We start from the raw sequence: 13,082 nt of genomic DNA, 5'->3' as shown, positions 1-13,082 counted from the left end.
TAATTCTGACAGTGACCCACTGACCAAACTGGGATAAAATAGTTAATAATATTGGAAAGGGAATCCTCCCTCTATTCTAGTATATACTTGCTATCTTTGGCTGCAACAAGTTTTAATTTTTCAACAAATTCTGCCTTTGCAGAACTTTAATGGTCTTCAGAAGCTATACTATATCCCTTGCTCTGTTAAACTACATTGTCAGCTGTGTTAACACTGCCTGTTCTCACTTATCATAGATGTCCAAATTGTGGTGTGCAATTAAACACGTTGATTGTGTCTTATTCTGGCTTTCTGCATATTATGCAAGTCTGTCAATACTACAACTTATTTTCTTTCCCTATCAGCTTCTGAAAGTTAGGTAGGGGCTTTATGATCACTGCTAAAAATGTACTTGAAAGTACATCTTACAACTCAGCAACTGCAAATGTTTTTGATATAGATGACTAGGATAGCATACCTTCATTCATTTCCATGAAGCTAATGTATTCTTCAGCAATCAGTTTGGTTTTATTGCAGTATGTCATCCCAGATACTTAAAATTCCTTTTTAACCTCTCAGTTGTTGGAGGAAAGCAGCTGCTTAAGTGTTACATTGCCTATCACCTCAAGTATGTTGTTTAGGAGACTACAGATGTTTCAAGATAAAACTGCCAGAATTATTCCAAGATCTGACAGATTTGCTAACAAAGAAACTGTTTTTCAGATCAGTACCTTACCAGTCCTCTGTACCTTTGATATGAATCACATATGGCATCAATCCTCTTTGCCTGAATTAACTCAATTTTCTAGTGACCAAGGTCAGATGATTACAGAGAGAGGGACTCAGCTGTTCTTATCTAGCACATATGTTCCAGTGTTGTTGGTAATTTATTTACTATTGTAAAAAAGTACAGGATGCTAAACCCAAATCTCATTTTCTGCAAAACACCTCAGTTTAAGCTTTTGCTAAACTATAGCTGGCAAGTGTTTTACATGAGATATTTTTTGAAGAAATACTCTCAATTATTACCCATTTTTGATATTCAGTATTTTGTTAGGTCTGACAACAGAATTGGTGGAGGGAAGCTACTGGGCAAAAAACATGCCAACCTGTATTGGTGCCACTAGACTGATTCTGATGACTGTGATTACAGCCAATAACTAATGTTAATACTGCTCCTTGCCAGGTACCAAAAGAAAAAAGTGATAATGGAACTGCAGTTAAGTTTCAGAACTCCACGAAAATAAAGACATAATATTTATTCCTAACTATTTTGGGCAGCAAATTAACGAATAATAGAGGGCTTTCTATCACTTTTCTCCATCTGAGAAGATTTTGAGTGCTGAGTTTGATTCTTTATACTGCCTGATGTGTTCTTTCAAATCACAACAACAGTAAAGTGTTTTGGGCATAGTGCATATTAATTTTATTTTGAGTGCTGCAAAAACATCTCCCATGCCAATGTAGATGATGTTATTAAATTGTTTTTAAATATGTGTCATTATGACAAATTCTCCCCTGTTTGAGGTAAACATCTAAAGCCGTCATTGTGAACTTCATGCACAGTTCCAACTTGCAGAGGTTATTCATATAATTATGAATTATTCACTCACTTCAGGTAAAATGTGAAATTTTGTATTGCAGTTTGTATCTGACAACAGGCAAAGTGAACAGAAGCTCACTTTAAGAAGCACGCAGAATATCATGTTTTCTTTAAAAGAAGATTAAACTTCTTTAATGTCTTATTTCTATTTATAAAAAGAAGAAACCTACAGAAGTGTGAAAGAATATCACACTTGCCATCTTCTACAGTATTTAATAAAAAGAACAGTTGTGACATTAATTATAATCCAGTAGAGGACTATAAATCATTCTGATGTAAAAGGGAAGGAAGTTTTCTGGAACCCATTAGTCGTTTTAGAGCAATAAAATACTTACTTATTTCCAGGTCAAAGCTGATAGTGAAGTCCTATTTCAATAGCATTAATTTTTTTATTCATAAATTACTTTAAATATTTAACATTTCTCCAAACCTTTGGTTTTTAAAACAAAAAATCAGCACAATCGAGGAGAGAGTAAAAATGGCTTTTTCGTAGCACTGCATTTTTCATTCCTTGTAACTCCATTCTTGGCAGGAACACCTTTCCTACCTTTTATCATTTGTGCTCTATGGACCATGAAAACTGCCGTTACAAAGGAGAGAGCGCTGTATGCACTGGTTTTATTGTTTTTGTGCTGACACATCAAAATCTAAATCGGCTAGTTCACTTAAGGGTTTTCAGGCCTCAGCAGTTTTACGGAAAAATAGAGAAAAAAAGAAGAAAAAGAAGAAAAATATGTAAAAAAAAAAAAGAGCCCTGAGGTCAGAGTCAATGAGACCAGTCTGACAAAAAGGAAAGGGAGTCTTTTAGACTTTTCTTTGATGCCTGAAGAATCGCCAGTGTTATAGTTCTAGGAGACATAAAAAATACACAGTACTACAAAATTCATTTGCAAATTGTTATAACCAGTGATAATCTGATCAGAAAATCAGATGACACCTAGAAGTTCACTTGTCTTAACACAATCTGTCTGATTGGTGGTAGAAGACAGTTAAGCTGATTTGTCTGATCTTTTTTTCAACACAGGTGGAGGAATTTGTAATGCTTTCAGTATACTTGAGTATACTTAAGATATCAGCGATTACAGTGCTCTGTAAAAGCTATACCTTACCTTATAGTATGATTCAAAACTGTATGTTGCACATATATGAGTGTACTGTTTGGAATTTCTGTGGCATCATACCACATTATGGAAGCATCAAGTGCAGATATGCAACTAAGACCAAATAACATTTTACATTAAATGCACTTAACTCTGTTAAAATAGGTAAATATACTGCTTCTACTGCCTCAGAAAAATAGCATTAGATTTTAGAGTGTAGAATTAGCTAAGGTATTTCAACTAAAGCTATAATTGCTCTAGTTATTAAAACTAATTTAAACTAATTTAAAATGGTAAAATATCTGGAAACTTGAGAGGTACTGATACTGTGAAAAACTAAAAAATAAATAAAATGTGGTATCTTCCATTCTGATTCATGTAGCTGCTTCTGATATTTACTACTATTTACATATATTGCAGTTTAGCTCAAAAGGGAAATAATGGACTGGGATCCAGTTGTTGCCCTCTTCAGAAACTTTGAAGTGTTTGGAGAAAGCAGTACTCACTCAAAGAATTTGGAAATTTATTGAAAACTAGGAGTCAGTGGATGGGTGTAGGCAGATATGAATTACCAAAACAAGAAGTACAAAAAAAGCACAAGGAAACAAACATAACATTGATCATTGATAGATCAGAGCAGTCAGCCTTTGCCTATTTCAATCTGGTGACAATACAGAAAAGAGATCAAGCTATTTATTGTACTTGTGATTTATTTTCATTTACATGAGTGTTCAAATTCTTTCAAGTAGTCCTATTTTTGAATTTCCTCACATTTATAAAACTTGAAGACAGTTTAGCATTTCTGAAATATTCTTTACCTTAAGCTACTGGTTTACTCCTTCAGCCTTAAGCTTGTCATACTATAATTTGAAATGTATTTTATTAATTAAATTTGTTTCTCGGTGACCTAAAATTTTGGAGACATATTCCAAGTGTGTTAGAGCAGTTGTGGACCATAAGAAGAGCTTTTATAATCTCTACCTCACCTGCATTTGACAACTAGCCTTCTTATGTTTAGAAGGAATTTTTTTGAGATACATATGTGCTTTCACTGTTACTAACAACATTTGAAATGTATTTTTTAGTTTATACAAAGCTGTGTACATTTAGGGTATCTGTCTAAACCCCCCATCAAATTTACAAATCTGAACATGGAATGAATAAACTAAATCTATTATATGGGTAGTTCAGCTTGGTCGTCCATACTAGTATTCAGTTTTTTTTTTCAAAGGGGTTATGTATGAAACAGTTGGAATGACTGTACTTGAGACTCAAAGAACTGAGGTGTGAAAAAGGCTGAAGGAAACACACATTTTCTGGGCTAAAGGCTTGTCATTGGCTTGATGTGTATGCTATACAAGTTCTCAATGGATTTTCGCAAGGGAAGTCGTATGTTTTATTTTGTTTTCTTGAAAGAAAGGAAAAATAAAAATCTCATTGTCATCATAAATTGAAAAATCTTGGGAAGTATTTATGGCTGTATGTAACCTTAAGCTTATAAAGAAAGCTTTAAAGAAAGCTGATCTTAGAAATCACAGAAAAGCAATGCAGATTCCATCACTTCTCTGGGCAACCCTTCCAGTGCTTATTTTTTCCAGGGTGCAGATTTTTTTCTTATATGCAGACAGAATTTCCCTTCAACAACTTTTGCCGTTACCTGTTGTCCTGTAAACATGCAGCTTAGTGAAGAAAGACTGCTTTCATCTTCTTTCTAACCATCTTATTAGATATTGGAAGACTGTTAGACTATTAGATCCTGCTGAGTCTTTCCTTTTCCAGGTTGAGCAGCTCCATGTCCTTCAATCTTTCTTTGTAAGTCAAGTTCTCCAACCCTTTGGTCACCATGGTGGCCCTCTGCTGGATCCTCTCCAATTTTTCAGTGTCTCTCTTGAACTGGTAGGATCAAAACTGGACACTATTTCTGGTGTGGTCTAACACATGCCAAAAGGGTAGGCTAGCCACATACCTTGTTCTATTGGCTGTACTCTTGTAGATGGAGTCTGGAATAGAGTTTGTTTTCATTGCTACGAGGACACACTGCTGACTTATGTTAAGCTTGCTGTCCACTTGGGTCCCTAGATTCTTTTCTGCCAAGATACACTCCTTCCAGTTAGTCCCCAGCCTGTACTGATACTTGGGATTACTCTGTCCTAGATGCAGGAGTTTGCATTTATCTTTGTTAAACATCATGCAATTTTTGTTAGCCTAATCTTCTGGCCTGTTGAGGTCTCTCTGTATGGTAGCTCTTTCTTCTAGTCTAACTACCTCTCCTCCTAGTTGATGTCATCTGTGGATAGCTTGATGTGGGTGCATTCAATCCCATTATCCTGTTAAATTCTTTGATATTGAATAGTATTGGACCCAATATTGACCCGTGAGGAACTCGGCTCATGATCAGTTGCCAGTTTGACTTTGAGCTTTTTGAGCTATTAACTCTTCCTGTTCAACTCGATAGCCAGTTCTCCACCTGTGGGTGGTTGATCTTTCCAGTCCATATCTTACCAACTTATCATCAAGGACATTTTAGGAGACTATGTCAAACACCTTGCTAAAAGACTCGTATAGATGAGTGTCTATGAATGCACTTTTTATGTATCATTCTTCCTACCAGCACAAACACATAAGTCAGGCATGAGCTTGGTTTCCATATTTTCCCTCAGAAATTCAGATTGTATCCTTTAGTCCTTTAGACCTTTAGTCTTTGTTATTGCAACTTCTTTTGAATTAAGATATTGCATGGATGCAGGCATAGCTGAGCCATTGTCCATGACACGCAAATGTCTGTAGAAACTAGGAAAGTCGAATGATATCAGTAAAAGAAAATTCTCCGTTAATGTATTTGTAAAAGGGGCTTCTGTACAGTCCTTTGTAGAAAAAGATCAGATTTTGCTTGGCACATTTTTTTGCTGTTCATTTATCCTGTCTTGTGTTGTATCATGAGGTCTGGTTCCTTGTCCTTTGATCTTTGTTTATTTTGGCGTTCATTCATCATCCTGATATTTTTCTAACCTTGTGCTCTAGTGTCTCACTGCTTAGACATTTGTCTTTCCTGGCCAGCACTTCAGGATAGAGCAGTAACATATTACTAACAATAATTCCTCCTGTTTCCAGCCTCACAGATACACATTGCACTAGACTAATTTAGAGCCTTCACCATGCTTCCTTTCATCATCTCTGACGCAAACTGTTATCTTCTAGTAATCTTTAATTTATGAATGCTGTGTATGTCACTGATGGCATCGTCTGAATGTCACTGTTAGAGCTACCATTTTGTGTGCCAGGTAGAGGAGATTCTTGATTTGCTTAACCTCTTCAGTTCCAGCTCTGCTGTTGGTTAGTTCTCTTGTATTCCAGTGAAATTCAAATGTTACAAAGCATAGGCAGCTTTCTTATCTTCAGCATTACTGAGGGAACACAAGCGTAATAAATCATGTCATCACAAGTTATCTTATACAGACATCATTTCCAGCTGATTTCAAGTTAGTTTGGCTTTCCAGACATTGATTTCCAGTTAGATGAGACAATATGGTGAACTAACCCAGATAAGACAATGCACTTCATTGATGGAGTATATAAGTTGATTAACCAAATTGATTTGCACAAAAAGAAGATGGAAACATGATCTAAATTGCAGCATCTTCTTCTATCAGTATGAATGACACAGTCATAACCACCAGAAGCAATATGTACATGCTGGAGTGTATTCTCTTTAGTTCAGTGTCAAATGGGATCCTGATGCTTTTGATTGTTCTGGCTTCTCGATTTTAGCCTGTTGAGTCTGCTCAGTATTTTGCCAAACAGAGGAAAACCATTTGTAGCTATATTTCCCAGAATCAAAAGTATTTTTTTTTCCCTGCAGGCAAATCACTCCCTGTTGTGCATAAAACAAATATACATTTTTTTTTAAGAACTGCTAAACTATAGCTTACAATTTAATGATTTGGTAGTTACAGGTATATGGTCTATTTTCCCTGGCATCATTTCAATTCTGTTTTTTTTTTCTTTTAAGAATGGAAGAAAATAGTACGAGGGCATTGTAATATTTAGCCTACATGAGAAAATTGTGAAAGGCCACTATGTGCTTCCTATCATTCTTGTATTCACAACAATGGAGGGCTCTGTGCACATTCTAGGTTTTGCTTTGTTTTCTACAGTCTCTCAAATCATATGTAAAATTTTGATATGATTTCTGTTTTAATTATTCCAACAAGCAAGCTGTCCTAAGCAAAAGTTTTCCTTTCTTTTATTTTGTTTGTGACCTTTGAGGTCACAAGTGTTGCTCCTTTTCAGTAGAAGTTGTGACTCCATCTTAGCTGATCAAATCAATCATCACAATATGAATACTCTCTGTCCTTTAGAGGATATTATATTTAGAGGATGCTATATATACACGTGCTGTAATGCTATTCGAGAACAAACATTCCCATTTCTATTGTGTTTCCATCCTGGTGATGATCTCTGAGACCTAAGTGAAGTATAAATGCTTCATTCTCATTGTAGTATTTTTGTTTTGTTTGTTGGGGTAAAGACTATACGGTGAAAAAATAAATGATGATATAGATACTTGGCAAAATTTTCAAGTACTGGAAAACATTAATTTTCCATTCTTTCTGTATGACATAATAATTTTGATTCTATAGAACTGATGGGTAGTGCTTAAAGTATGTTTTGCTGCAGTGTATATTAAGTGCTCGCAAGAATTATTTGATTTTTAGGCCAAAAAATCTCTATGAGCAGAGACTCATATTTGCTTGGAGACCATATTGGTTTGGTCCACCCTCTTCTGCACATTTTCATAATATTCTGAAGAAAAATATTTTTCCTCCTTATTATTACTAAAATCTTTCTCAATTAGTAAAATACCATGTTCAGCACAGTACCATTGTGTTCATGTATGGTCCTGAAAGTTTTGTTAGCTGGAGTTAGTTGAAACACTTGAATTGCTAAGTCCCCAGGCATAGGGAAATAAATCTTGGATTGTATTGCAGCAGAGGGAAAAAGTCATCTTGTTTCTTAAATAAATGTTCCCTTTTTATTCCACATATGCTACTGATTCTCCTCTAGGGCAGAATTTAGGGCTGCCAGTCAACTGAACTTCAGAAAGGTTTCCAGTGTCAGTCTTTGTTTAGCATCTCCCCCAGAGCGGAAGACAAAGTTATGTTTAAGGCTCACATTAAAAGATGAAAGAATTCTTGAAAAGTCTGATTATACTAGTCCTCCACACTATCTTTCTACACTTTATTTACTAGGCAATATTAACATTACTGAACGTTTTTTGACTCATTTGAGTTGGAAACATTATTGAATGGATTGGGGCAAACGTAATATGAAAATGTCATTGCCCTAGTGCCTCCGGTTTATATAGTGCTTATCATCTCTTAAGCATCCAGCTTACAAAGATGAGGGAAGGTAATAGCTTTATTTTTAAAAGGAGAAACTGAGGTACAGAGAAAGGAAGTGACTTCTCCTTAGTTTCACAGCAGTACTCGTCTCCTTCATTCCTGTCCTACCTCTCTTCCATTACATAATATTTCTTTGCTTTCTGGGACTATTCAGAGCAGAAGACAGATTGAGGACTTTCAGCTTGTCAGCTTTTGAACAGGAAACCAGTATTTGTATGGCCAGACTATGTTACTTTTAGCTAAAATCCTTCTCTAGTATTGTTGCCAGGTACCATGGATAAAATGGTTGTTGTCTCCTCCCTCAAAACTGTTTCCTCCATATACTGCCATCTATGAATACTTTGATAGCTTCAAGTTGCTACATTTTGGATTAAGTTTTCAGAATTGCTCAGGAGTAGCTGAATGATTTGAAGTCATTCAAAGTGAGAATTTCAAATGTACCAGAATCCAGTAGAATCTCCTGTAATGCTCACAAACATTGCTGATGAACTTGGCTATAGTGAAGTCCTAATAGCTTTCCACTGACTTCAGATAATATAGGCCTTCATCGCAGAATCTCATAACCAACGAATATGATGCAAATTCTGGAGAATCTATCTAGCCATTTTATAATTTTATATTTTAGAGAAGAGATGAAAGTTGCAGGCATCCTTACAGGACTCCCTTGGTAAAACCTGTGACATGTAGTAAAATATAAGAGCAATGTGCAACTGAGAATTTGCTTTCACTCTTAAAAGCGTATTATTATTATTAATGTTGAGTCTAATATTTATCTTTCAGAAATCCAAAATCTCCACTTATGACAAGATGTGGGCCTTCATGAGCAGCAGGAGGCAGTCAGTACTTGTCAAAAGTAATGAAGAAGGTATCCAGCGTGTACTTACCTCTGATTATGCATTTTTAATGGAGTCGACAACTATTGAGTTTGTCACACAGCGGAATTGTAACCTAACACAAATTGGAGGCCTGATAGACTCAAAAGGTTATGGTGTTGGAACTCCCATGGGTAGGTTATATGTCAACCATTTGTTCTGTGTTCATTAATCTTAGTTCCCACAGTAGCGCAAGAAAGCTCTAACATACTAGTAGCTTTCTCTACACTACTAGCATTTCTCTTGTTCTCTTTTTCCCCATCTAAGGAAAAATATTACATATATTATCAACATTTACGGATCAAACTTCATTTTCTAAATATAAAAACATCATAAAATATTTTACTTTTTCATATGGTATGTTTCTATTACTGATACTTTCCATATATTCAACTGAAACAAGTAATTGACTTTCAGAACACTTGATTTTCTAAAAAAAATATATTAAACATATTCATCTATCTCTTCAGGAAATGAGATGCTAGTAGTACAAAGCTTGGACTGGCAAAAGGGGATAACATGAAGCTTCACGAAATGCTGAGAATCTTAAAATACGGGGAAAAATTCCATAATCTGTCATGTATAATCCTCATATGAACTAACTAATGAATTAAAGCTTCCTGATTTTGCAGAACAGTGCCATTCCTGTAAATGTGTTCCAGTTCAGGTGTTATTGACTGAGTACAAAAACTTAATTTCAAGATTAGAAGCCAGCTATTGTCACTTACTTGGTTTCTGGAACCCACAGGATGTGATTCACTGCAGTTCAGAGTTCCCATTGACTTGAGTGATTTTGAAATACATGAGCTGAGATTCTGGATTTATATTTTGAAGTAGATGAAAACAGAAAACGGTGTGACACAAAGGATCTCAGTACTGTACAATGATCCTACTTAATCTTGTAATGTCTTGCTACTGACTTCTTTGCAAGATTGATTTAATTTTATTTTTTAAGAAGAATTTATACGATCTTGACACTGGTGTGAATAGGTTTAATGTTTTTCTGAAATAGGTCTTACATTTGTTACTGATTGTATTTATGTTAAGTCTGCAGTAAGTTATTCTGTGGAGAAAGCGAGGTACAATACTTTGAATCAAGAACATGATAAGGAAGGTTAAGAAATTACTATTACTGAAAGATCTTGCATAAAGAGGTATCTAGGAATACCAAATATAGATTTCCCAGTATGGTGCAGAAACTTCTTGCAATTTTAATGATAGCTTTAAAATTTTAGTAATACCAGTAATTGGCTATGAAATAGACATTTACAGAAATTATGATTCTATTCATTATATCTGTGAACAATTAGTTGTTAACAATATAGTTTTAATATAGATGCCATGTTGTCTATCCTGTTCTATTGCCATTGTGGCTTCTTATGTTGCAGATTTTTTGGATTGCCACTGTAGATCAAGTCTGATATCATGATAGTAATATGAAGGCTTTGACTCCAAGAAAGTTAAAAGCACAAAAAGCACAAAAGCTGCTTTATTACTGCTATTGGAATTAAAGATTATGCAAGCAGAGAGTTTGGGGCATTTTACCCAATAGTTACTTGAAATTCTTTAACTAACCACGAGATCTGGGTATATATGGTAGTCTTGACCTCAAGTCCTTATGCAGTTTCACATTTTGAGATAGTCTGTGCTGAGTGAAGAAGGGACAATAATTGGGCACCAAAAGTTTCCTTTTGTCATCTTTGATATGGGTTTCAGGACTTGTCACAATTATGAGATGTTTTGGTGCCCTTTTTTGGGCACTATCTAAGGGCCTTTGCCCTTAGAGTAAAATATTAGGAGAGTTTTCACTCTTACATAAGAGTTTATGACAGTCCATTTATCAACTGGAGTACATTGCACATACCTGTAACTGATTATAAGATACTCATCACTCTGCAGGCTCCTCTTGATTTTAAGCACCTGGGCATGTTCCACTCAGGAATTACCTTGTAATTAAATTACACTGGGGTTACAGAAACTCATTCTTCATTAGTTACTAAGATTGCAATATATCAATAAAGAAAACCAACTCACCATTCTAATAATCAACTGCATCCTTTTTAAAATATATTTTATTAGATAAGCTTTAGAAAGCTTTTTTTTCTTTTTCGTTGCATTAGTAGGCTATGCTACCTGTAAGTGAACTTTCTTAGAGAAACACTGTGACAAATCTATTTTAAAATATTTGTCCTGGCTGTACAGCACAGAGCAGCTCTCAAGTCAGATGACAGCTTATTTACATTTCATAAACTAACATCTGATGGAGTCAATCATTAGAGTCTCAATTTAAACCTCATATTGTATTCAGAATATTTTTAATGACCAAATCCAAGATCTAAGTCCCAGAAAGATAAAGTTTCTGCCCTAGTTCCTTATTTCTGGATGTGCATATTCCAGCTTCTATTGTACTATTCGTCCAGGCCTCTCACCTCTCTATATTTTTCTTCAAGATCCAGAGTTGGGCTGAAATAGGGAGTTGATATGAAAACTAAAGTTTGTATAAAATAAATTTCTATTTGACGTATATAAGTGCTAGAAGGGATCAGACTTTAGTCCCCGGACTCTCTGTGGTATTTCATATTTTCTGATGTAAAAAACTTTGTTATTTTGAGATGAAAAACACCTTCCATTTAGGCTTAGAAGGGTGAAAATTAAATTTTAATGATAGTTTAAAGTCCTTGAAGAGGCTGCATGCATATTTCTGAAACATCTGAAGCATTCAGTCCATGGAAGTGGCCAAGTGATAAGGCACACAGAGACCAGAGTTAGCTGTTTTACAAATGAGTTTACATACATGTAAATCAGAGAACCAGCATAAACACCAGAGAAATGAGATGAAAAGCAAAGATAAAGCCAAAAATAAACTTCTAGAATGGTCAATTTTTTATTCCTACCTCATTTATGGAGAATGGGCAGTATACATGCACTGTCTCTTCATAAACAGAATCCTGTCATAGACATTCAGCTGTCATCCATCTGAAAGATTCCAAATAATAACAAATCATCTGAGTCAAGGGAAACAGTATTATTTTACAGAAGTATCTGTGAGCTGACAATCCTATTGAATCAAGATAAAAGAAATAGAGGATATACTTGCAGGAATAAGATCTCCAAAAAAAGTAAAACAAAACTTGAAACAATGGTAAGCTTAGCCAAGAAAGTCAAAATAAGATATGAAAAGCATATGAAGTCTCTACAGAAGGAACTATAACAGGACGTAAAATAAGACCTATAGTAAGAGAAAATGCAGAACTATTTGTTCAGATAGGGGCATGATATCTGAAAGCTGTTGATGTCACCTCCCAAAATTTACAAACATAACCTGGTTTATCTCCTGGAACAGTTGATTTGGAGTTGTAGAAATATTTGTATATGGAATTAATTTTGTAGAATGATTGTTTTTATAGACCTTATGTAGAATATGGTAGAATGGATATAGTTACCTTTGTAGAACATCATCAAAGGAAGTAGGTGCAGCCTCTCTCTTTCTTTTTGAAGAATAATAGAATTATAGTTAGTGAAAGTATACTGTACTTGAGTATAAATAGCTGCAAGCAGAGGAGCTAAAAGCTTCCTTAACAGAAGAATATGCTATCAAAACAGGCTAGGATATGATAGGATAATCACCTGGAAACTGCAACTACCCCAAATATAGCACCAACTTAGTGTACCACAGTAAAAACACTGTGCTCACAATGTGAAAGCTTTAGATTTAGAGCTTGGAAGTTGCACAGGGTGTGGAGAAAAGAACAGAAGATCATAGCGTGTATACGTATCAGCTCCTTATTCCAGATACACCGAATAAGCAACTTCTGAGCTTATGTCAGTATGTTAACTCTTCTAAAAAATTAGGAATATTAAAGCAGTAGTGAAGCAAACAGAAAGCTTGTATTGCTAAAATGAACCACAATGAAAAAAGTTGGAAGTGATGTACATACAGCACAAAGTAGGATCAATATATTCATTTAAAATCCACAAAGTACAGTGATATTTAGAATAGGTGCCAGGCAACATTCTGAATGGTACCTTTGCCATTAACATTATTTGCCATCACATGTGGCATCCATAGGACCTATAAACAAACTAGAGGTGGTGAATTTGATAAGATGTACATACAATAAATGAA

The 13,082-nt window shown here is 35.0% G+C and overlaps 1 protein-coding gene across 1 annotated transcript in view; it reads left to right on the top strand.

Moving 5' to 3' along the window:
* Nucleotides 1-13,082, top strand: part of GRIK2 (glutamate ionotropic receptor kainate type subunit 2) — a 413,047-nt gene that overhangs the window by 363,034 nt on the left and 36,931 nt on the right. The window contains exon 14 of the mRNA XM_062570999.1: nt 8,865-9,090. Within this exon, the coding sequence (XP_062426983.1) occupies nt 8,865-9,090 (226 nt within the window). The remainder of the gene's footprint in view (nt 1-8,864; nt 9,091-13,082) is intronic.

This window comes from Rhea pennata, chromosome 3 (genome assembly GCF_028389875.1).
Source record: "Rhea pennata isolate bPtePen1 chromosome 3, bPtePen1.pri, whole genome shotgun sequence".
Taxonomy (NCBI): domain Eukaryota; kingdom Metazoa; phylum Chordata; class Aves; order Rheiformes; family Rheidae; genus Rhea; species Rhea pennata.
This window is presented reverse-complemented; position numbering and strand designations above follow the sequence as displayed.